The 27,891-nt window shown below is 47.4% G+C and overlaps 1 protein-coding gene across 2 annotated transcripts in view; it reads left to right on the top strand.

Moving 5' to 3' along the window:
* LOC140405517 (ribosomal protein S6 kinase alpha-5) overlaps positions 1–27,891 on the top strand; it is a 365,875-nt gene that overhangs the window by 323,593 nt on the left and 14,391 nt on the right. For both annotated transcript variants that reach the window (XM_072494073.1, XM_072494063.1), the window contains 3 exons: positions 15,579–15,770; positions 21,381–21,540; positions 25,553–25,716. In XM_072494073.1, coding sequence (XP_072350174.1) covers positions 15,579–15,770; positions 21,381–21,540; positions 25,553–25,716 — 516 coding nt within the window. The remainder of the gene's footprint in view (positions 1–15,578; positions 15,771–21,380; positions 21,541–25,552; positions 25,717–27,891) is intronic.

The following is a 27,891-nucleotide window of genomic DNA, read 5'->3' as shown; positions in this document are numbered from 1 at the left end:
AATTGCTACATTTCCAGTAAGCCGGTGTTTCTTTTGCTTGAGCCTGCGTTGGGAGTGGATGGGGATGTTGTATGATCTTTGAAATGGGGAATAGTTGTTTCTGGGTGGAGTGAGGGGAAAGCAATTTTCATCTTTTGTTTTTGACAGCACACCATCGTTGAGCACCCCCAGATATGACATGCAGAGGTCAGCTCCCACAGCACTACCTTGCCTATTATATTGTTTTTGTGTGGTATTGTTGAATAAATCAGCAACCCTTGCAGTTTCACTTTGAAAGCTATTCATTAATCTCAATGCTGTGCCAATTGAGGGTAAGTAAATCATGAGAAAAATTAATCAGTTGGCTGAAAGACAGATTAAATGTGTCATGTCAGGGTTGTGGGGGTTTGTTACTGAGTGAGGTGCCTCAGAGCCTGTTGTTGTGACCCTAGAGATTCTAATTTACATCACTGACTTGGATTCAGAAACTAATTCATCAGATTTGCAGGTGTTACGAGACTAGAATGGACAATGAACTGGAGGAGGCAGCCCAAGATTTGTAGATTGAGTTAGATAAAATGACAAATGCATAGAAACATGCACTCAGTTTGCACTGAGTGCTGAATTTGGTGCTTTTTGAGTGCGATAGTGAGAGTTTGGTGACCGAGGGAGTATAAGGCTTCATTTTTATCTAAAGTTTAGTCTTTCTTTTATTTAGTTAATTAACTTAAAAGTTGCTGTTTGGTTTAGAAGAAGGTGAATTTTCAATCAGCTTTAAACAGGCTTCTACTTCTAGGCACTTGCAGCTGGAGCTTGTTAATTAGTTAATTGGATTAGGCCAGTTTTTCAGAGGCTAGATTCACAGTATAAAAGTGATCCCCTACAGTGCAGACTTTGTTTGCACTGAGTGCTGAATTTGGTGCTTTTTGAGTGCGATAGTGAGAGTTTGGTGACCGAGGGAGTGCTGAATTTGGTGCTTTTTGAGTGCGATAGTGAGAGTTTGGTGACCGAGGGAGTGCTGAATTTGGTGCTTTTTGAGTGCGATAGTGAGAGTTTGGTGACCGAGGGAGTGCTGAATTTGGTGCTTTTTGAGTGCGATAGTGAGAGTTTGGTGACCGAGGGAGTGCTGAATTTGGTGCTTTTTGAGTGCGATAGTGAGAGTTTGGTGACCGAGGGAGTGCTGAATTTGGTGCTTTTTGAGTGCGATAGTGAGAGTTTGGTGACCGAGGGAGTGCTGAATTTGGTGCTTTTTGAGTGCGATAGTGAGAGTTTGGTGACCGAGGGAGTTAGGTGAGGAGGGAGTAAGGTGTCCTTTCATTTTGTTTCCGACATTTCCGCAAAGAGTGCGAAGAGAGCCAGGAGTTTACAGGAAGTGTAGCTGACTGGGAGCAGAGTCGGAGGGCGGAGATCTAGTTAGTCCACACAGCAGCTATATTCTGTAAGGTAAGAGGGGATGGAGGCTAGGCCAGTTACATGCTCCTCCTGTAGGATGTGGGTGGTGAGGGATACCACCGGTGTCCCCACTGACTATACCTGCGGGAAGTGCACCCAACTTCAGCTCCTCAAAGACCGTGTTAGGGAACTGGAGCTGAAGCTGGATGAACTTTGGATCATCCGGGAGGCAGAGGGGGTGATTGAGAAGAGTTACAGGGAGGTAACCACACCCAAGGTACAGGACAAGAATAGCTGGGTTACAGTCAGGGGGAAAAAAACAAACAGGCAGACAGTGCAGGGATCCCTCGTGGCCGTTCCCCTTCAAAACAAGTATACCGTTTTGGATGCTGTTGGGGGGATGACCTACCGGGGGAAGGCCCTAGCGGCCAGGTCTCTGGCACTGAGTCTGGCTCTGGGGCTCAGAAGGGAAGGGGGAGAATAGAAAAGCAATAGTTGTAGGAGATTCAATGGTTAGGGGAATAGATAGGAGATTCTGTGGTCGCGAGCGAGACTCCCGGAAGGTATGTTGCCTCCCGGGTGCCAGGGCCAGGGATGTCTCGGATCGTGTCTTCAGGATCCTTAAGGGGGAGGGGGAGCAGCCAGAAGTCGTGGTGCACATTGGTACCAACGACATAGGTAGGAAAAGGGGTGTGGAGGTAATAAACAAGTTTAGGGAGTTAGGCTGGAAGTTGAAAGCCAGGACAGACAGAGTTGTCATCTCTGGTTTGTTGCCGGTGCCACGTGATAGCGAGGCTAGGAATAGGGAGAGAGTGCAGTTGAACACGTGGCTGCAGGAATGGTGTAGGAGGGAGGGCTTCAGGTATTTGGATAATTGGAGCGCATTCTGGGGAAGGTGGGACCTGTACAAGCAGGACGGGTTGCATCTGAACCAGAGGGGCACCAATATCCTGGGAGGGAGGTTTGCTAGTACTCTTCGGGAGGGTTTAAACTAATTTGGCCGGGGAATGGGAACCGGATTTGTAGTCCAGCAACTAAGGTAGCCGATATTCAGGACGCCAAAGCTTGTAATGAGGCAGTGGGGAAGGGAACACTGACAAAGGAGAGTATTTGCAGGCACGGAGATGGGTTGAAGTGTGTATACTTCAACGCAAGAAGCATCAGGAATAAGGTGGGTGAACTTAAGGCATGGATCGGTACTTGGGACTACGATGTGGTGGCCATCACGGAAACTTGGATAGAAGAGGGGCAGAAATGGTTGTTGGAGGTCCCTGGTTATAGATGTTTCAATAAGATTAGGGAGGATGGTAAAAGAGGTGCGGGGGTGGCATTATTAATTAGAGATAGTATAACAGCTGCAGAAAGGCAGTTTGAGGAGTATCACCCTATTGAGGTAGTATGGGTTGAAGTCAGAAATAGGAAAGGAGCAGTCACCTTGTTAGGAGTTTTCTATAGGCCCCCCAATAGTAGCAGAGATGTGGAGGAACAGATTGGGAAACAGATTTTGGAAAGGTGCAGAAGTCATAGGGTAGTAGTCATGGGCGACTTTAACTTCCCAAATATTGAGTGGAAACTCTTTAGATCAAATAGTTTGGATGAGGTGGTGTTTGTGCAGTGTGTCCAGGAAGCTTTTCTAACACAGTATGTAGATTGTCCAACCAGAGGAGGGGCAATATTGGATTTAGTACTGGGTAATGAACCAGGGCAAGTGATAGATTTGTTAGTGGGGGAGCATTTTGGAGATAGTGACCACAATTCTGTGACTTTCACTTTAGTAATGGAGAGGGATAGGTACGTGCAACAGGGCAAGGTTTACAATTGGGGGAAGGGTAAATACGATGTTGTCAGACAAGAATTGAAGTGCATAAGTTGGGAACATTGGCTGGCAGGGAAGGACACAAGTGAAATGTGGAACTTGTTCAAGGAACAGGTGCTACGTGTCCTTGATATGTATGTCCCTGTCAGGCAGGGAAGAGATGGTCGAGTGAGGGAACCATGGTTGACAAGAGAGGTTGAATGTCTTGTTAAGAGGGAAAAGGTGACTTATGTAAGGCTGAGGAAACAAGGTTCAGACAGGGCATTGGAGGGATACAAGATAGCCAGGAGGGAACTGAAGAAAGGGATTAGGAGAGCTAAGAGAGGGCATGAACAATCTTTGGCGGGTAGGATCAAGGAAAACCCCAAGGCCTTTTACACATATGTGAGAAATATGAGAATGACTAGAGCGAGGGTAGGTCCGATCAAGGACAGTAGCGGGAGATTGTGTATTGAGTCTGAAGAGATAGGAGAGGTCTTGAATGAGTACTTTTCTTCTGTATTTACAAATGAGAGGGGCGATATTGTTGGAGAGGACAGTGTGAAACAGATTGGTAAGCTCGAGGAAATACTTGTTAGGAAGGAAGATGTGTTGGGCATTTTGAAAAACTTGAGGATAGACAAGTCCCCCGGGCCTGACGGGATATATCCAAGGATTCTATGGGAAGCAAGAGATGAAATTGCAGAGCCGTTGGCAATTATCTTTTCGTCCTCACTGTCAACAGGGGTGGTACCAGGGGATTGGAGAGTGGCGAATGTCGTGCCCCTGTTCAAAAAAGGAACTAGGGATAACCCTGGGAATTATAGGCCAGTTAGTCTTACTTCGGTGGTAGGCAAAGTAATGGAAAGGGCACTGAAGGATAGGATTTCTGAGCATCTGGAAAGACACTGCTTGATTAGGGATAGTCAGCACGGATTTGTGAGGGGTAGGTCTTGCCTTACAAATCTTATTGAATTCTTTGAGGAGGTGACCAAGCATGTGGATGAAGGTAAAGCAGTGGATGTAGTGTACATGGATTTTAGTAAGGCATTTGATAAAGTTCCCCATGGTAGGCTTCTGCACAAAGTAAGGAGGCATGGGATAGTGGGAAATTTGGCCAGTTGGATAACGAACTGGCTAACCGATAGAAGTCAGAGAGTGGTGGTGGATGGCAAATATTCAGCCTGGATCCCAGTTACCAGTGGTGTACCACAGGGATCAGTTCTGGGTCCTCTGCTGTTTGTGATTTTCATTAATGACTTGGATGAGGGAGTTGAAGGGTGGGTCAGTAAATTTGCAGACGATACGAAGATTGGTGGAGTTGTGGATAGTAAGGAGGGCTGTTGTCGGCTGCAAAGAGACAGAGATAGGATGCAGATCTGGGCTGAGAAGTGGCAGATGGAGTTTAACCCTGAAAAGTGTGAGGTTGTCCATTTTGGAAGGACAAATATGAATGCGGAATACAGGGTTAACGGTAGAGTTCTTGGCATTGTGGAGGAGCAGAGAGACCTTGGGGTCTATGTTCATACATCTTTGAAAGTTGCCACTCAAGTGGATAGAGCTGTGAAGAAGGCCTATGGTGTGCTCGCGTTCATTAACAGAGGGATTGAATTTAAGAGCCATGAGGTAATGATGCAGCTGTACAAAACTTTGGTAAGGCCACATTTGGAGTACTGTGTACAGTTCTGGTCGCCTCATTTTAGGAAGGATGTGGAAGCTCTGGAAAAGGTGCAAAGAAGATTTACCAGGATGTTGCCTGGAATGGAGAGTAGGTCTTACGAGGAAAGGTTGAGGGTGCTAGGCCTTTTCTCATTAGAGCGGAGAAGGATGAGGGGCGACTTGATAGAGGTTTATAAGATGATCAGGGGAATAGATAGAGTGGACAGTCAGAGACTTTTTCCCCAGGTGGAACACACCATTACAAGGGGACATAAATTTAAGGTGAAAGGTGGAAGATATAGGAGGGATATCAGAGGTAGGTTCTTTACCCAGAGAGTGGTGGGGGCATGGAATGCACTGCCTGTGGAAGTAGTTGAGTCGGAAACATTAGGGACCTTCAAGCAGCTGTTGGATAGGTACATGGATTACGGGAAAATGATATAGTGTAGATTTATTTGTTCTCAAGGGCAGCACGGTAGCATTGTGGATAGCACAATTGCTTCACAGATCCATGGTCCCAGGTTCGATTCCAGCTTGGGTCATTGTCTGTGCGGAGTCTGCACGTCCTCCCCGTGTCTGCGTGGGTTTTCTCCGGGTGCTCCGGTTTCCTCCCACAGTCCAAAGATGTGCGGGTTAGGTGAATTGGCCAATGATAAATTGCCCTTAATGTCCAAATTGCCCTTGGTGTTGGGTGGAGGTGTTGAGTTTGGGTAGGGTGCTCTTTCCAAGAGCTGGTGCAGACTCAAAGGGCCGAATGGCCTCCTTCTGCACTGTAAATTCAATGATAATCTATGATTAATCTAGGACAAAGGTTCGGCACAACATCGTGGGCCGAAGGGCCTGTTCTGTGCTGTATTTTCTATGTTCTATGTTCTATAAAATAGAAGCAGGAGGAAGCCCTTCGCGTCTCCTCCACCATTCATTATGATCATGGCTGATCATCCAGTTCAATATCCTCATCCCGTCTTCCCCCATATCCCTTGATCCCTCTAACCCCAAGAGCTACATCTAATTACTTCTTGAAATTACATAATGTTTTGGTCTCAACTACTTACTGTGGTGGCGAATTCCACAGATTCACCACTCTCTGGGTGAAGAAATGTCTCCTCATCTCAGTCCTAAACGGTTTACCCCTTATCCTTAAACTATGACCCCTAGTTCTGGACTCTCCCACCATCGGGAACATTCTTTCTGACTCTCCCAATATCGGGAACATTCTTTCTGAATCTACCCTGTCTAATCCTGTTAGACTGTTATACGTTTCTATGAATCCCCTCTCACTCTTCAAAAATCCAATGAATATAACCCTAACCGATTTAGTCTCTCCTGATATGACAGTCCCACCATCCCAGGAATCAGCCTGGTAAACATTCGCTGCACTTCCTCCATAGCAAGAACATCCTTCCTCAGATAAGGGCACCAAAACTGCGCACAATATTCCAGGTGTGACCTCACCAATGCCCGATACAATTATAGCAAAACATCCCTATTCCTTTACACAAATCCTCTCGCTATGAAGGCCAACATACCATTTGCCTTCTTTACCGCCTGTTGTACCTGCGCGCTTACTTTCAGCAACTTATGCACGAGGACACCAAGGTCTCGCTGAATATCCACCTCTCTCAATTTACACCTATTCAAATAATAATCTGCTTTGCCTTCCTATTTTTACTGCCAAAGTGGATAACCTCACATTTATCCATGTTATACTGCAACTGCCATGCAAATGCTATGCACTCAGCCTGTACAAATCCCGCTGAAGCATTTCTGCATCCTCCTCACAGTTCAGCCTCCCACACATCTTTGTATCATCTACAAATTTGGAGATACATTTTGTTGCCTCATCCAAATCATTAATATATAATGTGAACAGTTGGGGCCCTAGCTCAGATCCCTGCAATACCCCACTAGTCACTGCCTGCCAATTGGAAAAAGACCCATTTATTTCAACATTTTGCTTCATGTCTGCTAACCAGCTTTCTATCCATTTCAAGACACTCACTGCAATCCCACGTGCTTTGAATTTGCATACTAATCTGCTATGTGAGACCTTGTCGAAAGCCTTCTAAAGGCCACATCTAAATAAACCACATCCACCGCATATCCGTGGTCAACTCTATTTGTTGCATCTTCAAAGAATTCCAGTAGATTTGTCAAGCATAATTTCCCTTTCGTTAATCCATGCTGACTTTGTTTGATTATACCACTGCTTTCCAAATGCTGTGCTGTGAAATCCTTTTTTCAAATGATATCAAATATAGTGCAGACAAGTGGCAAAACACTGCAGCTTAGAAGAAAAATTGGTTAGGCTATGGGCGCTATTCTCCCCGCCCCCCCCCCCCCCCCCCCCACGCCGGGTGGGAGAATCGCCGGGGCGCCGCGCAAATCGTGCCACGACGCCCGCAAGCGGTTCTCCCACCCCCTAGAAACCAGCGGCGCGCGATTCGCACCGGGCCGCTCGGAGAACCGGCGAGCGGTGATTCTCCGGCCCAGATGGGCCGACCGGCCGCTACGACACGACAGGTTCCCAATGGCGCCGTCCACCCCTGGTCGCTGCCGGCGGGAACGCTGGGAGGGGCGGCCTGTGGGGGACGGAGGGGGGCTCCTTCACCGGGGTGACCTCCGATGGGGTCTGGCCCGCGATCGGGGCCCACCGATCGGTGGGCCGGCCTCCTTCCGCGCGCGGCCCCAGAACACCGCCGCCATGTTGGTGAGGGGCCGGCGTGTGTAAGACGTCCCCCGCGCATGCACCGGATGGGGCTGCCCCGACTGCGCATGTGCGGGTTGGCACGGCGCCCATTTGTGAAACGCGACAGCGTTCATGACAGCGCGAACACTTGGCCTCCATATCGGAGAATTGCCCCCCAAGTATTTCTTGGGGAGAGATGAGAGATTGTTTTGTTCTGGGTTGTTATGATCTGGAATGCAGTTACTGAAACGATGGTACAAGCAGATTCAACAGCAACTTTCAAAAATGCATTGGATAAATTCTTGACTTTGAAGGGCTAATGGGGAAAGAACAGGGGAGTAGAACTACTCAGGTAGCTCTTTCCAAGAGGCATGATGGGATAAAATGGCTTTAGTCTGCACTTTGTTAACACTGTACTGGTGAAAAGACTGGCTGTCTTGTTTGCCTACAAAATAACAGCCATTTTACTTCAAGAAAATTCAATTATGTAAAGCAATTTGAGATGTGTTGAAATGATACTGCATGAACGAAAGCACTTTTATATTTATCCTTCTGTTTATCTTTCTGAAACATAAACAGAAATCTGTAGCTCTTTTAATTACTATCCTAATTGTAACTTTTTACGGAAGACTCATTGAAATTAAATTAACTTATTTTGAATACTTCTGTCTGTCGCCTATATACTTTGTACAATTCAAATAGGTGTCAGAGTAGTACTAGGTCGAGAGATCAGAAGATCACCGTTTCATTGTGATTTAGTTGGGAGGTGATGTTGGCTTCAGTGTTTCTGGACTAGGAATTCCACCAGTTATCCCATTCCTGAATATTATCCAACGGTCCTTCATAATAATTATGTATGGGCATTGAAGGTGAACCAGATCAAAAGTAGTTATGCAACCTTCATGGTAGAGATCCTACTAATTCACACTAACAATTTTTACCTATGAAGTTTGGGCCCTTGGACAAAGTTCTGAAGGGCTCCGATGCCGGGAGAATTGTAGCCCAGCAGCAATCTTGGGAAACGGTGATGTAGTATAAGGGTCTGGTAGAGGGTTAATGTGGGACTGAGCACAGTACCACCCACACAGCGATGTAAGAGAGTACATGACCTGCACCCAAGGTCAGTCTAGTCTTGAACAGAGTAGTGAGTTCCACCAAGCTTGTACCCTTTACTGCATATTTGTAAATAATTCTCAGAGTCAATAAAGACTTATAGTTAACTTACGTAAAACTATAAAGACTTCTTCAGACCTACCCAACTGTAACCAACACCCTACATCAGGTTACCCTGGGCATACAAAAGTGAGTGTGGAACTAAGGCCAGAAAAACTGTCAGCAAAGGTAGCTGAAATTGTTCACTTATTGATATTCTTTTTTTGTTTATTCGTCCTTGGGATATGGGTGTCTCTGGCTGGGCCAGCATTTATTGCCCATTCCTGAGGGTTTTTTAGAGTCGATCACATTGTTGTGGGTCACATGTAGGCCAGACCAGGTAAGGACGGCAGATTTCCTTCCTTAAAGGATGTTAGTGAACCAGATGGGAACCAGCCTGAGTGAGAGAGATACAGACCGAGTGAGAATTTGGTAATTTGGTGCAGTGAGGTAATTCGGTGAAGAGTGGGAGAAGGTGCTTTTTCCCTACTGTGTTGTTCTCTCTCTTTCTTCGGGCCTAATTTCGGGAGCCGTTCGGAGGAGGAGGAGCAGTCTCTGTGAGTATAAAAACCTAACGGAAACTTCCTGTTTTCCAGTTTTCCAGTTTTTTTCCCAAAATTGACGTCAGAGGGAAGCTGTGATCTGAGTGGTTGATTGCAAATCTGCCCCAAATTTTTTTAAAAACACAGCTAAACTCATAAACTTAAATTAAACTAATTAATTAATTAGTGATGGCTGGTCAGGTGATGTGCTTGAGCTGCTTGATGTGGGAGCTGGCAGATCCCATTGCGAGCTGCAGCGACCACATCTGCAGTAAGTGTTGGCTGCTCGAAGAGCTCCGGCTCAGAGTTGATGAGCTGGAGTCTGAGCTTCAAACACTGAGGCACATCCGGGAGGGGGAGACTTACCTGGACACTGTGTTTCAGGAGGCAGTCACACCTGTCAGAGTAAGTAGTTTAAATCCTGCCAGTGGCCAGGGACAGCAGGGTGTGACTGCAAGTCAGGCAGGTAAAGGGAACCAGCAGTCAGGAACTCAGGAGCCTCAGCCCTTGACTCTGTCCAACAGGTATGAGGCACTTGCTCCCTGTGTGGATGGCGAACAGGGCTGCAGGAAGGATGAGTCAGCTGACCAAGGCACCATGGTTCAGCAGGCCATTCAAGGGGAGGGAGTAAATAGGCAAGTTGTAGTTGTTGGGGATTCTATTATCAGGGGGATAGATAGTATCCTTTGTGAGCAGGATAAAGAGTCCCGCATGGTATGTTGCCTGCCCGGTGCTAGGGTGCGGGACATCTCTGACCGGCTTGAAAGGATACTGGAGACGGAGGGGGAGGATCCAGTTGTTGTGGTCCATGTCGGTACCAACAACATAGGCAAGTCTAGGAAAGAGAACCTGTTTAGAGATTATAAAGAGCTAGGATTCAAATTAAAAAAACAGGTCCTCAAGGGTCATAATCTCCGGATTACTGCCCAAGCCACGTACAAATTGGCATAGGGAGGCAAGAATAAGGGAAGTTAACACGTGGCTGAAAGAGTGGTGTGGGAATGAGGGATTCCTTTTCGTGGGACACTGGCATCAGTTTTGGGACAGGGGGGACCTATACCGTTGGGATGGTCTCCACCTGAACCGAGCTGGGACCAGTGTTCTGGCGAAAAGAATAAATAGGGTGGTCAATAGGACTTTAAACTAAAGATTGGGGAGGAAGGGAAAGTCAGGGAACCAAGAGGTGAAGTAATCAGTGGGAAGCGTAGCTGCTTAGGAATACAAAAAAGCACGAAAAGACAAAACTCAGGAGAGGTTACGATAGTCCCCATCCCACAAAATATAACACAGTTTATGGAAAGGCTCAGTAAACCAAGGTCCACCACACCAAGAAAACAAAAAGGGACGGTCAATAGAGAATTAAAGGTGCTATATTTAAATGCGCGTAGTGTACGGAACAAGGTAGATGAGCTTGTGGCCCAGATTGTGACTGGCTGGTATGATGTGGTAGGCATCACAGAGACATGGTTGCAGGGGGTTCAGGACTGGCATTTAAACATCCAGGGATTCACAACCTATTGAAAAGACAGGGAGGTGGGCAGAGGGGGCGGGGTTGCCTTGTTAATTAGGAATGAAATTAAATCAATAGCACTAAATGACATAGGGTCAGATGATGTGGAGTCTGTGTGGGTAGAGTTGAGGAACCACAAAGGCAAAAAAACCATAATGGGAGTTATGTACAGGCCTCCTAACAGTGGTCAGGACCGGGGGCACAAAATGCACCACGAAATAGAAAGTGCATGTCAGAAAGGCAAGGTCACAGTGATCATGGGGGACTTCAATATGCAGGTGGACTGGGTAAATAATGCTGCCAGTGGACCCAAGGAAAGGGAATTCATTGAATGTTTACAGGAGGGCTTTTTGGAACAGCTTGTGATGGAGCCCACAAGGGAACAGGCCATTCTGGACTTAGTGTAATGTAATGAGCCAGACTTGATTAAAGATCTTAAAGTAAGGGAGCACTTAGGAGGCAGTGATCATAATATGGTAGAATTCAATCTCCAATTTGAAAGAAAGAAGGTAGAATCAGATGTAAAGGTGTTACAGTTAAATAAAGGTAACTACAGGGGCATGAGGTAGGAACTGACGAAAATCGACTGGGAGCAGAGCCTAGTGGGAAAGACAGTAGAACAGCAATGGCAGGAGTTTCTGGGAGTAATTGAGGACACAGTGCAGAGGTTCATCCCAAAGAAAAGAAAGGTTATCAGAGGGGGGATTAGGCAGCCATGGCTGACAAAGGAAGTTAGGGAATGCATCAAAGCAAAAGAGAAAGCCTATAATGTGGCAAAGAGTAGTGGGAAGTCAGAAGATTGGGAAGGCTACAAAAACAAACAGAGGATAACAAAGAGAGAAATAAGGAAAGAGAGGATCAAATATGAAGGTAGGCTAGCCAGTAACATTAGGAATGATAGTAAAAGTTTCTTTAAATACATTAAAAACAAACGGGAGGCAAAAGTTGACATTGGGCCGCTCCAAAATGACGCTGGTAATTTTGTGATGGGAGACAAGGAAATAGCTGAGGAACTAAATAAGTACTTTGCGTCAGTCTTCACAGTAGAAGACATGAGTAATATCCCAACAATTCCGGAGAGTCAGGGGGCAGAGTTGAATATGGTAGCCATCACAAAGGAGAAAGTGCTAGAGAAACTAAGAGGTCTAAAAATTGATAAATCTCCGGGCCCCGATGGACTACATCCTAGAGTTCTAAAGGAGATAGCTGAAGAAATAGTGGAGGCGTTAGTTATGATCTTTCAAAAGTCACTGGAGTCCGGGAAAGTCCCAGAGGATTGGAAAATCGCGGTTGTAATCCCCCTGTTCAAGAAGGGAACAAGGAAAAAGATGGAAAATTATAGGCCAATTAGCCTAACCTCGGTTGTTGGCAAGATTCTAGAATCCATTGTTAAGGATGAGATTTCAAAATTCTTGGAAGTGCAGGGTCAGATTAGGACAAGTCAGCATGGATTTAGTAAGGGGAGGTCGTGCCTGACAAACCTGTTAGAGTTCTTGGAAGAGATAACAAATAGGTTAGACCAAGGAGAGCCAATGGATGTTATCTATCTTGACTTCCAAAAGGCCTTTGATAAGGTGCCTCACGGGAGACTGCTGAGTAAAATAAGGCCCATGGTATTCGAGGCAAGGTACTAACATGGATTGATGATTGGCTGTCAGGCAGAAGGCAGAGAGTTGGGATAAAAGGTTCTTTTTCGGAATGGCAACCAGTGACGAGTGGTGTCCCGCAGGGTTCAGTGTTGGGGCCACAGCTGTTCTCTTTATATATTAACGATCTAGATGACGGGACTGGGGGCATTCTGGCTAAGTTTGCCGATGATACAAAGATAGGTGGAGGGGCAGGTAGTATGGAGGAGGTGGGGAGGCTGCAGAAAGATTTAGACAGTTTAGGAGAGTGGTCCAAGAAATGGCTGATGAAATTCAACGTGGGCAAGTGCGAGGTCTTGCACTTTGGAAAAAAGAATAGTGGCATGGACTATTTTCTAAACGGTGACAAAATTCATCATGCTGAAGTGCAAAGGGACTTGGGAGTCCTAGTCCAGGATTCTCTAAAGGTAAACTTGCAGGTTGAGTCCGTAATTAAGAAAGCAAATGCAATGTTGTCATTCATCTCAAGAGGCTTGGAATATAAAAGCAGGGATGTACTTCTGAAGCTTTATAAAGCATTAGTTAGGCCCCATTTAGAATACTGTGAGCAATTTTGGGCCCCACACCTCAGGAAGGACATACTGGCACTGGAGCGGGTCCAGCGGAGATTCACACGGATGATCCCAGGAATAGTAGGCCTAACATACGATGAACGTCTGAGGATCCTGGGACTATATTCATTGGAGTTTAGGAGGTTGAGGGGAGATCTAATAGAAACTTACAAGATAATGAATGGCTTAGATAGGGTGGACGTAGGGAAGTTGTTTCCATTAGCAGGGGAGACTAGGACCCGGGGGCACAGCCTTAGAATAAAAGGGAGTCACTTTAGAACAGAGATGAGGAGAAATTTCTTCAGCCAGAGAGTGGTGGGTCTGTGGAATTCATTGCCACAGAGGGCGGTGGAGGCCGGGACGTTGAGTGTCTTTAAGACAGAAGTTGATAAATTCTTGATTTCTCGAGGAATTAAGGGCTATGGAGAGAGAGCGGGTAAATGGAGTTGAAATCAGCCATGATTGAATGGCGGAGTGGACTCGATGGGCCGAATGGCCTTACTTCCGCTCCTGTGTCTTATGGTTACGCCGATTGACAATGGTTTCATGGTCATCACTAGACTTTTAATTCCAGATTTCTATACCTACTAGTCCAGTAACAACATTACTACGCCATCATCTCCCCTTCCTCATTAAGATATTCTTTGATACGTTAGGAAACTTTGATACGCTTGCCCACCACCAATATTCTGCATTAAACTCCAGGACAGTTGATGTTCTGATCAATTGCTTTTCCCACGTGAGCCATATGGGCTACATTCAAATCAGTCCTAAATTTAACAAGTTTCCCTTGCTCTCTTAACTCTTTCTCTCACTCATTCACATGCTTGCAAACTCTCACATTTACACTACTTTTCACTCATTCACTTTCTCTCACTCACTCTTGCACACACACGCCTGTGCATGTGCTCTCTGTCTCTCTCTCTCTCTCTCTCACTTGCAATAATTCATCATTTAGGGGATGAGAAATTTTCTGGCAGTCCACTTACTTGCGATCCCAGTTTGAGATGATTGTACTGGCCTTAGCTCCGTGTAGCTGCTATTGTGGGTCATTTTTAGTCACTGCTGAATTTTTAATTTGGAGGAGATCTGCTGAAAAAAAACACAGTTGAACTTCAATCATGTCCAGTTTTTTTCTTACATGCCCTGTACACAGCTGGAGCCTGGGTTCTGGCAGATCTGGGGCTCAAGTTCAGCCAGGTAAAGGCGATGTTAGTTGTAAAATACTTACAACTCACATATTCCTGCTTCATTACGTGTCTTGGCATGACTGCCAGTAGTATGCACATTTTCAGCTGTTAAACACTGGGGTAATATTCAGATAAACTCCATGGTATTCTTTTGAACAGGATTGAGAGGAGCTTTTCAATTTTTCTCCTTTCAAGTGTCAGATTGGCAAACTCTCATGAGCATTAGCTTTATCAATTCTCAGTACTCTTCTTCATTGAATTGGTTCAGTCATATTGTTGTTTGTTTTGTGCATTTTTGCCTCCTGTGTCAATGGGCTCAGTTCAACTAAATGGGAACAAAGTCCCATAGCGAGCGCATTTAGCCACGTGTTTCCCAGAGCTCGCAGTGCCGAGAAACACGTGACTATTCAACACGACTCGCGTTGTATAAGGGGCCTCAGTGGGGAACACGCGGCCAAGGCCGCACATAGCCCTGTTTTGTACAGTGGGGGGTTTCGCTCGCCAGAACTTCCCAGTGTAGCGAGAAAATGGCGTCCCGATCTCCAAGGCCTCCAAGCGATCCCCGACCCCGGGAGCAGGGTCTCCCGACTTCTATCCGCCATGCTGCGCTGTGGTGAGCTGCTTTTCCGGCGTGGCCATTGGATCGCACCTAATATCATCGCATGTTTCTTCAGAACCTAGCAAAAATTGTTCACCACATACAAAAAAAATGTCGGTGTTGCTAAATTGTGCCTCAATGACCATCCTCCAGCATTAGTAAAACAACAAAACCATCATGACTCAAATTGAGAACTGACAAAGCCATTCTAAATAGCTATCAAATCATTGGGTATCAAAAAGCGATAATAGATTAACTTTTTGAACGTGACCAATTAGAGGGAAGTGGGATGGGGTGGGGCAGGAGTGAACCCTGCTTCAAGTAGCAGCTCACCTGAAAATTGAGTTGAGCACTAAAGTCGGCTTGCCAGTAGATTTTGTGTGTGGTTGTGTGACACAGGCTCCCATGTGGGACATGTTGTATGTTGAAGCTTTGAGAAATGCCATGTGACAAGAGGGACAACTTAAATAATTGACAATATTCAACTGCATTTGGCATTTGCTTCAGCAAATTAAAATGATCGTCTTCATGTTTTACATATAAATGGGTATGATTCACATCTCTTCAACTTTATCTGATTTACCCATTTACGTTTAGTTCTCTGAGGTGCACAGATGCTTGTAACTTGATTTTGCACCAAAAACACAGATGTATTTGGTATTTTTAGTTTGCTGTGTCAGCTTTTGAGAAGACAAAAATTGATCCTCATTTGCAAGTAAGTCTAATCTACTGAAAGAATGCTACATTTTACAGGAACATGCTATAAAAAGGGCATCAAGGTTCAATGTTTCAGAGAACATTTTGTAGCTATTGAGTGATGAAATTTATTAATAATCCTATTTCCATTTTTTCCCCACCCAACTCTTGTTCTGTAGAACTTGTTATTCGCGGATGATAGTGACAACACAGAAATTAAAGTCATAGATTTTGGGTTTGCGCGATTGAAACCTCCTGATAATCAGCCTTTGAAGACCCCGTGCTTTACGCTACATTACGCAGCCCCTGAACTACTGAAGGACGATGGTTATGATGAATCCTGCGACCTGTGGAGTTTGGGTGTTATCCTGGTAAGTTGGTAGAGAGGTAAATTTTGTTCAGGGTTTATGGGGAGAAGGCAGGAGAATGGGGATGAGAAACATATCAGCCATGATTGAATGTTGGAGCCGACTGGCCCAATTCTGCTGCTATGTCTTGTAGTCTCATGATATCCCAGGGAAGTCTGGTGTAAGTTTCTCATTCTTTACTCGCTTCCTCCCGCTATAATATATATATAAAAATTCATGATCAGAAAATTCATGATCCATGATCGGGAGCTTACTGCGCAGCAGGTCATTCCGCCTATCTCACTTGTACTGATTCTCTGAGTAATCCACATTCCCTTTCCTTTTAACATCTGTTATGGATTTTGCAGCCACCATTCTTTATGGTAGGGAATTCCATATCCCAATAATCCTCTATATAAAAAAAACCTCCAAACTCTAATTTCATTTTTGTTGTAACCTTAAATTGTATGTCCCCTAATTACCAACCTGGAAGGATGGTTTATCCCTAATACCATAACTCCTTGATTCTCCACTCCCTCACAGGCGGGATTCTCCGATCCTACTGCTGTGAATGAAGATTTGGCTGAACGCCAAATTCTCCAGCCTCGCTGGCAACGGTAACAAGCCGGACTCCCAACAGTGAATCCCACCCATTGTGTCATCATTTCCTGAATGTTGATTTACTACTTGGCTTAAAAAAATGTAGACCCTGTAATTCCTGAGGCTGGAGAGGATGGGGCGAGGAATTGTGGTGGAACCCAAATCCACCAGAGTTCCACCCCTTTCTCAGCTCAATCACATATTCTTTGGGGCAAGCCCATAATACATCCATAGAATGGCCAGATCAGTTTCAGCAGTTCCATCAATCACAGGGCAATGCTGAAATTGACATGAGCGAACCCAATGAGGTTTTCAATTTAAAGAACTCGGCATGACAGCCAACGTGGTACAGTAGTTAAGTAAAATTTTTCCCTTAACCCCTCCTCTCTCCATTCCACACATCCCACCAATGCCTGATCAGGGAGTGCCCTTAATTATACTGGATGTGGGATCGGTACCAGCTCATAATATTAAGGGCGCGATTTGATGGCCTCGTCGTGCCAGACTTGGTATCGGGACGAGGCCGTTTAATCTTGTGAGAGACCTCTAGCGAGATTCAACCGAACACTGCGAGACGTCGCATTCTGGATCTCACTTTCACTCGGCAGCACCCAGATCAGCATATTTAAACGAGCCATTTAAATATGCATGCTCAGATTCTCCCGGCGCCTGGGACCTAACAGTCTCGCCTGGGATACCTCGCCAGGCTGCTGTTTAGTGTTGGTCCACATAAACGGGGGCCAGGCGTAACGGCAACTGGGGGATCTCCTTCGCTTTTGGAGATCCATGCATGGTCAGGGACAGGACAGGATGGTACCCTGACACTCCCGTTGGCACCTGGGCACCTTGGCACTGTCAGGCTGGCAGGGCTGCCAATGTGGTACTATCAAGGGTTGGGGCCTGAAGGGGTCTATGCCCACGAAAGGGGCGATGAGGGGGTTGTGAAGGGTTGGGGGGCGAAGGGCGGGTATGAACAGGCCTCATAAAGCCTGAGAGGGTTGGAAGGGGTGCTGAAAGGGAGGGTGGGTTGGGAACTCCTGAAAAGGGGGGCCCTCAGCGATCCCATAGCAGGGTGTCTTCACTTGGTAGGTTGGGGGGGGTAATGCCCATATGCCCGGGAGTAACATTGTCCGTGGGTGGGGTGTGTGGAGGATCCTCAAGCTCACTTAGAGGTACTGACAGCCTTTCAAAATGGCACCCCGATCTTTGATAACCGGTCTTGCTGGCGAGTTTAGCTCATCACTGCTGAAAAAAGTTCTAAGCGTGAGCTAGACTGGGGAAAAACTCCCCAAGACCATAAAAAATGACTAAGCATGGATGAATACTGGTGTGGATCTCACCTAAAAAGCTGGCAGGAAACACCTTGCCGAACTCGCCTAAAATGACACTTAATTTTTGGTGAATTCTGCTCTACAATTGACTTTCGAAAGCGTGCAAGGGATGTTAACAGGGTGTTGGTGGAAGTTCTATTCTGCACCAGATGATCTACTTCTCTATTCCCCCTGCTTCTCTGCAGGAGCTTTGGGGTCATAATCTCTAGTTGATAGTTTGGTGAGGGGATGAGAATCCCCAATTCCACAAAGCTGCTGTTGGGGTTCCTGAATGATCTCATTTGTAGAGCCTACTGGCTAAACTCAAAGTATTCAATATTCACTCAATAAATGTCTTGTTTTCAATTGTGTTTTGCATTTTAAAACATTGTCATGGACCCAAACATAGTTTGGCCAAGGAAATATTTTCCCTTTCAGTCTTTAAACACTGCATGTTTTCATTTTTTTTTTATAAAAAATATTTTTATTGAACATTGTTTGAATATATAAATAGAAAACAGATAAACAATCCCCCCTCTCCCTGCACTTCCATCCTCCCCAGCATTTGACGGTGACCTGGGGCGAAATTCTCCGGTATCGGCGCGATGTCCGCCGACCGGCGCCAAAAACGGCGCAAATCAGTCGGGCATCGCGCCGCCCCAAAGGTGCGGAATCCTCCACATCTTGGGGGGCCGAGCCCTAACGTTGAGGGGCTAGGCCCGCGCCGGACTGATTTCCGCCCCGCCAGCTGGCGGAAGTGCCTCGCCAGCTGGCGCGGAAATGACATTGCCGGGCGGCGCATGCGCGGGAGCGTCAGCGGCCGCTCACGGCACCCAGCGCATGCGCAGTGGAGGTAGTCTCTTCCGCCTTCGCCATGGTGGAGACCGTGGCAAAGACGGAAGGAAAAGTGTGCCCCCACGGCACAGGCCCGCCCGCGGATCGGTGGGCCCCGATCGTGGGCCAGGCCACCGTGGGGGCACTCCCCGGGGCCAGATCACCCCGCGCCCCCCCCAGGACCCCGGAGCCCGCCCGCGCCACCTTGTCCCGCCAGGAAGAAAGGTGGTTTAATCCACGCTGGCGGGACAGGCATCCTAGCAGCGGGACGTCGGCCCATTCGGGCCGGAGAATGGTGGGGGGGGGGGGGGGGGGGGGGGGGGGCAACCGGCGCGGCGCGATTCCCGCCCCCGCCAAATATCCGGTGCCGGAGAATTCGGCAACCGGCGGGGGCGGGATTCACGCCAGCCCCCGGGGATTCTCCGACCCGGCGGGGGCTCGGAGAATCTCTTGACAAATGGCTGCCACCCTGTGTAAAACCTCCCACTCAAACGGCTCAACGTGTATTTCATCTTCTTAAGGTACAAAAACTCCATGAGATCCCCCAGCGTTGTCGAGACATTGGGTGAGAAGCTGACCTCCACTCCCAACAGAATCCAGAGCAAACGGCATCGGAACTGTCTCCTTGTACGACCTAGCCTCCATCCTCACCCAGGCTACCTCCTGATCCACCAACCAAACATTCGCCGCCTAGTAATAATACATCAGGTTCAGCCATGCCAAACCCCTAGACTGACGGTCCCTCTGAAGGACCCTTTTCCAAATCCCCCCCACCTTATCCACCATATAAACAATGAGATCAAACCTTCCACACCCACAAAGAAACCTTTGTTGAAAACACCAACAGGCACTGGAATAAAAATAAAAACAGTGGTACATATTCATCTTCACCGACTGCACCCGCCCGGCAAGAGACAGAGGGCGACTGTCCCTCCTCTGCAAAGCTGCCTTAAACTTACTCACTAAATTCGTAAATTTTAACTTCTGGACCCGTCCCAATCCAGAGCCACTTTCACCCTAAATATTTAAAATGCGAGCATGTCAAACAAAACAGCAATACCCCGAAGCTAACCCCTTCCCCGGCGGAATAATTGAAAAACATTTGCTTTTTTCCAAATTCAATTTGTACCCGGACAAAATCCCAAACCACCTTAACAGCTGCATTATGTCCCACATCGTACAACAAAAGATCATCGGCACAAAGCGACACCCTATGTTCCTTCCTCCCCCCCCGATTACCCATCTCCATTTATACAAACTTCTCAAAGCGAAGGCCAACGGCTCAATCGCCAACGTGAAAAGGAAGGAGGACAAAGGGCACATTTGCCTCATTCCCCTATACAACCAAAAATAACCCAAGCTAACATTATTCATCCAAACACTGGCCCTTGGTTCCTTGTACAACAGTTTGGCCCACGACACAAACTTAGGCCCTATTCTGAATTGCTCCAACACCGCAAACAAGTACCCCCACTTTACTCTATCAAAAGCCTTCTCAGCATTTAACTTCTATCACCTCTTGTTCTTCCCCCGCTGCCTGAGAAAGGACCATATTCAGTAGGCGCCGCACGTTGGACGATAATCGCCTACCCTTCACAAAATCCGTTAGATCCTCCCCGACCCCCTGCGGGAGATACCCCTCCAACATGAGCGCCAGCACCTTCGCCAGAATCTTTGCATCCACATTTTACAACGATGCATATACACCAGATCCTTGTCCTTTTTCAACAAAAGTAAAATGGACGCCTGACTCATCGTCTCGGGGGAAGACCGGGGGGCCACCGAGTCTTCAAACGCCTCCACCAGTAATGGCACCAATCGGTCTGCAAACATTTTATTAAATTCCACCGTAAACCCATCCGGCCCTTATGCCTTCCCTGATTGCAGCCACCCTATCGCCTTCCTAACCTCCTCCGCCCCCAATAGCTCCTCCAACTCTTTGCGATCTTCCTCCTCCACCCTGGGACACTGCAACTCCTACAAAAACTCCACCATGTCCGAATCATCCTCCGGCGGCTCCAAACTGTACAGCATCTTATAAAACGCTTCATACACTCCATTCACCTTCTCCGGCGCGTGTGGAGCTTGATCGGAAACCAGAATTGCTGAATACTCTGCTTTCCTCACTCCCCGCAGCAACAACCCACCCCACCCCCTCACAAGATCAACTGATGTGTGTCCATGGCCGGGATTGGCACCACCATCCTCTTCATAAAATCTACGACATCCCAGTTTGGGTCATAAATGCTCTCCAAAACCACCGATTTAACCTCCAACACCCCCTTAAGCATAACATGCCTTCACCCTTGGTCTGCCACCACCTTCTCCATCTAGTAACAAGTTATTTTATTACTCAAGACTGCCACTCCCCCCCCCCCCCCCCCCCCCCCACTCCCCCACCCCACCCACCCATAACCCCCTGGATCCTGCAACAGCACCACATTGGCCCTCAGATTCTTTAAATGTGCAAAACCTCTTGCCCGTTTCACCGGGCCTCCCGACCCTCGGACATTCCACGTCACCAGCTGGATCGGGGGGCTCTCACCCTCCCCCCTCCTGCTCGCAGCCATCACCCCTCCGGGCGATGCTCCCATCACCCCCCTCTAAATTTCACAGCCCGAAGCCCACACAAGATGGTACCATGCCCCACCCAATGGGTGGACCCATCCCTCGCCCCTAGTCACCATCAACCCACTGCTCCCTCCCATCCCTTCCCAGAATACTTTCAAATCCCCCTTCCCCCACCATTCATACGTTCTAGGCACACCCAAAGCTGCTAAACAGGTTCAGCGAGCCACAACCCCTCGCCGCCGTCAGCTAATGAACTGCAGCTTACTAGCGAAGGAGCCCCTCCACGTGTTTTAATTTCTGACTCTTGTTCCCTCGGCAGTATACCATGCTATCGGGGAAAGTTCCATTCCAGTGTGAGGAAAAGACATTGACGTCCACCAGTGCAGAAGAAATCATGATGAAAATTAAACAGGGGGACTTCTCTTTCGAAGGGGAATCTTGGCGAAACGTTTCGCAAGAAGCCAAGGAATTGATACAAGGTAAGAACAGGCAGTGACTGACCTTTTCTCACCCAGTGTCAAAAATAGTATCTGAACCATCACTGCTTTAGACACTGTTGAAGTTACATCCTGGCCTTTCATTTGAGTATAAAGCTACTAATAGTAATAATAATCTTTATCAGTGTCTCAAGTAGATTACATTAACACTGCAATGAATTTACTGTAAAAAGCCATTGAAGAACTCCTAAAACTTCAGTCTAATGATCCATTTTATAAAGTGACAGTGGGATGAATGTTATGGTGTCAAATACCAGAACAATGGCCCCAATCGGCCTGAGGTCCACTGGCTTCTGCTCTTCAAACACTTTCACTTTGTTCCTTTTCCTTCACCACCAGACTCCGTGAGGATTCCTACAATTGGCTCTGGGTTCAAATAGCCGCGGTCCCATTGCAGTGAATGGATACCTCATGGATGAACCACCTCTCCCCTACCCCCAACCCACTGAGCTGTAAAAGAGAGCTTATTGGTCTCTCGTGGTCTCTGCCTCTGTGAGTAACAACTCTTTGGGCATCCGAGGAAGAGAAAGAGAAAGTTATTTCAAAGATTATTTTAAATTCTAATTGATGACGGTCAGACAGAATTCTGAGCCTGCCGTATTGATTAGATAAGCTTCAGTTTGTTTGCTAAGTCTTTGTTAATGAGATATTTTTCCTGAATTACAGAAGAACAAAGAGTAGGAGTAGGCCATTCGGCCCCTTGAGCATGCTCTGCCATTTGATAAGATCATGGCTGATTTGATGGTAGCCTCAAATCTGCATCCCGCCGCCCCCCAATAACCTATAACCCCCTTGCTTACCCAGAATCTATCCACTTCTGCCTTAAAAATATTCAAAGGTTCTGTTGCTACCTCCTTCTCAGGAAAAGAGTTGCAAAGACACACGACTCTCTGAGAGAAGAGATTTTGCCTCATCTCCATTTTAAATGGGTGACCCCTTATTTTTAAACTGTGACCCCTCGTTACTAGATTCTCCCACATCCTCTCCACATTCACCCTGGAAATGCCCCTCAGAATCTAATGACCATGATTCTCCCAAAAGGAATCAAAGCGCCATAGCGAGCAGGTTTAGCTGTGTGTTTCCCGGTGCACATAGTGCTGAGAAACACATGGGGATGGATTCTACATTATTGGGACTATGGCCCCACGCCGGCGTCAAAACAGTAGAGGTTTACACCAGAAAAACTTGGATCAAAGGGACATGAATTCCCAGCCCTGCAGGGGGCTAGCAGGGACCTGGAATAGATCTCGCAGCTTTTGCTGCAGATACGGGCCCCCGCACTTACGGGTCGGAGGCCGCACATGTGCACGGCGGCGACCTCCAGCGGCCGCGCTGTGTTCCATGGCGGACTCGGACCGCAGAGCTAGACCCACAAAAAAGAGACCCCCCCCGATCGGCCGCGCGCCCGACTCTCAACCCCCGCACAAGCATTCCCCAGCCACTTATAAGGACCCCCTGACCTCCATTCGCCTCCCCGGACCAGGGCAGCCGCAGACTGATTCCACAGCCGCCACGCGAATATCCCGACCGGCTGGAGCACACTAGTTCCACGCCGTCGGAACTTCGGCCGGCCGGGGGTGGAGAATGGCTGAGTGGGCCTCTGGCAATGGCCCCAAGTAGGACCAGGTGGCCGGCATATTCCCCGAGTACGCCGCTTTTCGGGGCCCGCAGAATCAGTGAACCGGTGGCGGTTCCGATTTCTTGCGGGAACATGGATTCACCGCCCCCGTGCTGGCCGCCGCGATTTCACCGCGAGGGTGCAGAGAATCCAGCCCATGGCTATTCAACGTGTTCACTTTGTATAAGGGGCCTGAAGGGGGAACACGCGTCCGAGGCCACACACACCTACTCACTCTCATCGCATACACACTCAATCTCATCTCTCACACACACATTATCACGCACAGACTCACTATCATCTCACACACACACTCACTCATTCTCATCTCCCTCTCACAAGCACACACTCGCCCCTCACATGCCTCCTCACTCACACACTCACTCTCATCTCTCTCACACACACGCCCTCATCTCTCAATCTCACTCACTCTCATCTCACACATTGTCATCACATACACTTACTCCTATCTCACACATACATTCACTCTGATCCCTCACACACTCATTCATCTCATATACACGCACTCTCTCATTTCTCGCATTCAACTCACACACACTCATTTCATCTCACACTGACACTCACTCACACTTTTCTCTCTCACACACATTTGCTCACTCTCCCACGCATTCGCTCACTCTTACCTCTCTCATGCACACACTCGCTTACTCTCATCTCACACAAACACTCATCTCTCACGCACACACTCATTCTCATCTCACACACATTCACTGCCATCCCTCATACACACACTCATTCATCTCTCACACGTACACACTCGATTTCATCTCTCACACTCACCTCACACACTCACTCTCATCTCACACCGACACTCACTCACTCTTATCCCTTGCACACACATTCGCTCACTCTCATCGCACACACACTCGCTCACTCTCATCTCACACACAAATATTCACCTCTCACACACACACATTCACTCTCATCTCTCACACACTCTCTCATTCTCTCTCATCTTACACACTCACTCTCAGCTCTCACAGACACACACACTCACCACTCTCATCTCACACACATTCACTCTCATCTCACACACTCACCCACTCTCATTTCTCTCACACACATACACTCACTCACTCTCATCTCTCTCACAAACCTCTCCCATCAGACAGGAGATACAAAATTCTGAGAACTTGCACTAACTGATTCAAAAACAGCTTCTTCCCTGCTGTTACCTGAATGGCCCTCTTATGCACTGAATGATCTCTCCACTCATCTTTTCTACTGAGTAGTACTACACTCCGTATACTTCACCCAATGTCTGTGTCTGTATTTATTTGGTGTATGTATCGTATGTCCTATGGTTTTCATGTATGGAACAATCTGTCTGGACTGTACACAGAACAATACTTTTTAGTGTACCTCAGTACACGTGACAATAAATCCAAATACTCACCTCTCTCACACACACACTCACTCTCCGCTCTCGCGCACACGCTCTTTTTTTTTTTTTAAATTTAGAGTACCCAATTCTTTTTTTCCAGTTAAGGGGCAATTTAGCATGGCCAATTCACCTACCCTGCACATCTTTGGATTGTGGAGGTGAGACCCACACAGACACAGGGATAATATGCAAAGTCCACACAGACAGTGATCCGGAGCCGGGATCGAACCCGGGTCCTCGGTGCCGTGTGGCAGCAGTGCTAACCACTGCATCACCATGCTGCCCCAGGCGCACACACTCACTCACATCTTTCTCACACACACTGACCTCTCTCCGAGGTCTCTGTTCCTTTGCCCCGTCCCTGTTCTTTGCCCGAAACCCAGTCCCCGTTCGTTGCCCAAGGTCCGATCCCATCCCAGGCCCTGCTCCTTGCCTGGATTCTGCATGATCTATACAATTTGAGTTTGTGCTGTTTCCAGCTCGTCCAATCAGAGACTGAGTTTTGGAGAAGCTGCGTTTTGGAAACAGCACAGAACTCAGATTGTATCAGTCAGCCTGGCCTGGCACGGGACCCAGTTTGGGAACCCCTGGTTTAAGAAATAAATTCACTTGCATTGTTTGTGGCCAAACAGGATCTTTTAGTACTCATTAAAATATTCAGAAGTTGTAAATAACCAGTGTCTGGAAAATGAGAAGCAACAGAGCCAGTACTCTGAACCTGAGATTCCTCTTTGCAGCTGCTGGGTGGAACCCTACAGTGTTTGCCAGTATTTAGTTGTTTATTTCAGATTCACAGCAGTCCACTTGCTTTCTTTATCTCTTGTAACAAGCCTGCATCTGGGGAGGATTATCCAAGCAATACCATTCCAGCTGAAGGGAGAGCAGAGGTTGCATTGACAGAAGACCTGTAAAGCTAGGAGCTAAAATAGTTGAGTGATTTGCTTGTAATACTTTGCATTTTGCACTTGCAGGGCTCTTGACTGTTGACCCAAACAAACGGATTAAAATGTCAAGCCTCCGCTTCAATGAATGGCTTCAGGACAGCAGTCAGTTATCATCCAATCCACTTATGACCCCAGACATTCTTGGTTCTTCAGGTGTTTCAGTCCATACATATGTCAAGGCAACTTTTCACGTAAGAAAATTATTTCTGTTTTCATTCTGATTACGATTGCTCTTTGGTTACTAACTGCCAGGCCTAAGGCTGTTGTAACTGTAGCCAAAGGACACGACCCGGGCAAGGCTGCCAGAATCAGCAGTACGCATGTCGTCCAGGCTGGGCGCCAAAGTCACCTCAGACCCGGGCCTTACAAATCTATCAGCCAAGAAGGACGAAACGGTGCAACTAAACTGCATCTTCATCCCTAAAGTTTCCCCGATAAAGATAACAATCTTGGTCAACGATCATTCCCTAGAAATGGAGGTGGAGAGCTATAATTTCTATTGTCGGGGAACAGACCTTCCAACTTCTCCGGATGGGCGTTTTGCCCCAGACCTGTGAGACACCAGGGCCAGGTTAGCCACATAGAATCATAGAATCTACAGTGCAGAAGGAGGCCATTCGCCCCATTGAATCTGCATCGACACTTGGAAAGAGCACCCTACCTAAGCCCACACCTCCATCCCATCCAATAACCCCACATAACCTTTTTTTTTGGACACCAAGGGCAATTTAGCATGGCCAATCCACCTAACCTGCAAATTTTTGGACTGTGGGAGTAAACCGGAGCACCCGGAGGAAACCCACGCACACACAGGGAGAACGTGCAGACTCCGCACAGACAGTAACCCAAGCCGTGAATCGAACCTGGGACCCTGGTGCTGTGAAGAAACAGTGCTAACCACTGTGCTACCGTGCCGCCATATGGAGGGAAACCTTTGAAGATTGTGGGGACCACCATGACCTTGGTTACCTCTGTTCCTTATTATGGTCACACCCACTGAAAATGGTTAGACGTACATCATCTGTCCTCCACGATCTCTCATGCAATAATAGAACAATTCCTGCAAAGTTTCTGTACACACGGTATACCAGAGGTCCTCGTATCCAATAATGATACCCCCTTTACCAGTGGAGAATTTCTGGCATTCATGAAGTCAAATGGCATTAAACACATCCAAATGCGCCATCAATCCATTGTCTTAACGGCCTGGTCAAACAGACAGTTCACACAGTCAAAACTGGAATGAAGAAACAGCCTACTGGTTCCCTAAATACAAAATTGGCCTGGTTCCTCTTTGATTATAGAATCATGCTGCACACGACAACGGGACTCGCACCAGTGGAATTGTGATTGGGGCAACGGCTGTGCACCAAGCTCGGCCTGCTGTTTCCCAACTTGGGGCGAAGGTGGAGTCAAAGTAGGAGACCCAAAAAAGGAACTACAAAACCAGAAGACGCGACAGGACCTTGAAGAACAGGAGATGCTGTCTGTGTGCAGAACATTGGAGATGGCTCCCAATGAATCCTGGACTTATGCTGGAAAAGACTGGTCTAGTCAAAGTACAAGGGAAGGCCGTGAAAAAAGCACCTGAGAAGAAGGGACCCCACTCCAGTGGAGACGATTTCGGCAAAGACGCCTACTGAGACTATGTCAGCAAGGGGATTAAGCCTATGGGGCCCAAGAGTCATTTCCCCAAATCGAGATTCGGAGTCTGAAGTGGAGATTGAGTTGATTAATCCTCCACCGGGGGTCACAACTGAAGATGACCTCTGTGTGTGGCCCTTTGGCGCTCAACAAGGAAGCGACAACCCCCAGTCCGCTTCACGTCCCCTGATCTAGCTCCACATTCCACCGACCGGACGCTTGTGCCAAGCGACGAAAAAGGCCTCATCGCCGTGGGAGTGAGGGGGGAGGAATGTGATAATCCTCACGAGAACCACGGGGGAATCTCTGATTGATCTCTCGTTGGGCTTCATAGAATAAGGGAGGGGGTTTCAGTATTGAGCGGGCAGAGGCCTGCCCAGCTCGGGTTCATTTACGTGACCTTTAAATATAGCTCCCAGACACAGACCAGCAGTTCCCAATAGTCCTGGGCTGGGACATTTGTTTTGTGTGCCGCAGTAGCGGCTTAATTTTCTGTTTAAAATAAACCAGTTTAGCCTTTCACTCCAGACCTCCTGGAATTATTCCTGCTATGATACCTGCAGTTATATAGTGTACAAAAGTTACTCTACCAAGATGCTTCACCAAGGAGAAAAAGGCTGACATTAATAGTAAAGTCACCATAGTCCCAAATGGCCATAGACTGCTTTCCCCTTTGAGAGGTGATGAGCGATTAATTACACTCAAGACGAAGTGATTTCATA

This window comes from Scyliorhinus torazame, chromosome 2, assembly GCF_047496885.1.
Source record: "Scyliorhinus torazame isolate Kashiwa2021f chromosome 2, sScyTor2.1, whole genome shotgun sequence".
NCBI classification, from domain to species: domain Eukaryota; kingdom Metazoa; phylum Chordata; class Chondrichthyes; order Carcharhiniformes; family Scyliorhinidae; genus Scyliorhinus; species Scyliorhinus torazame.
Note: the sequence above shows the minus strand (reverse complement) of the source record. Positions and strands in the feature narration are given on the sequence as shown.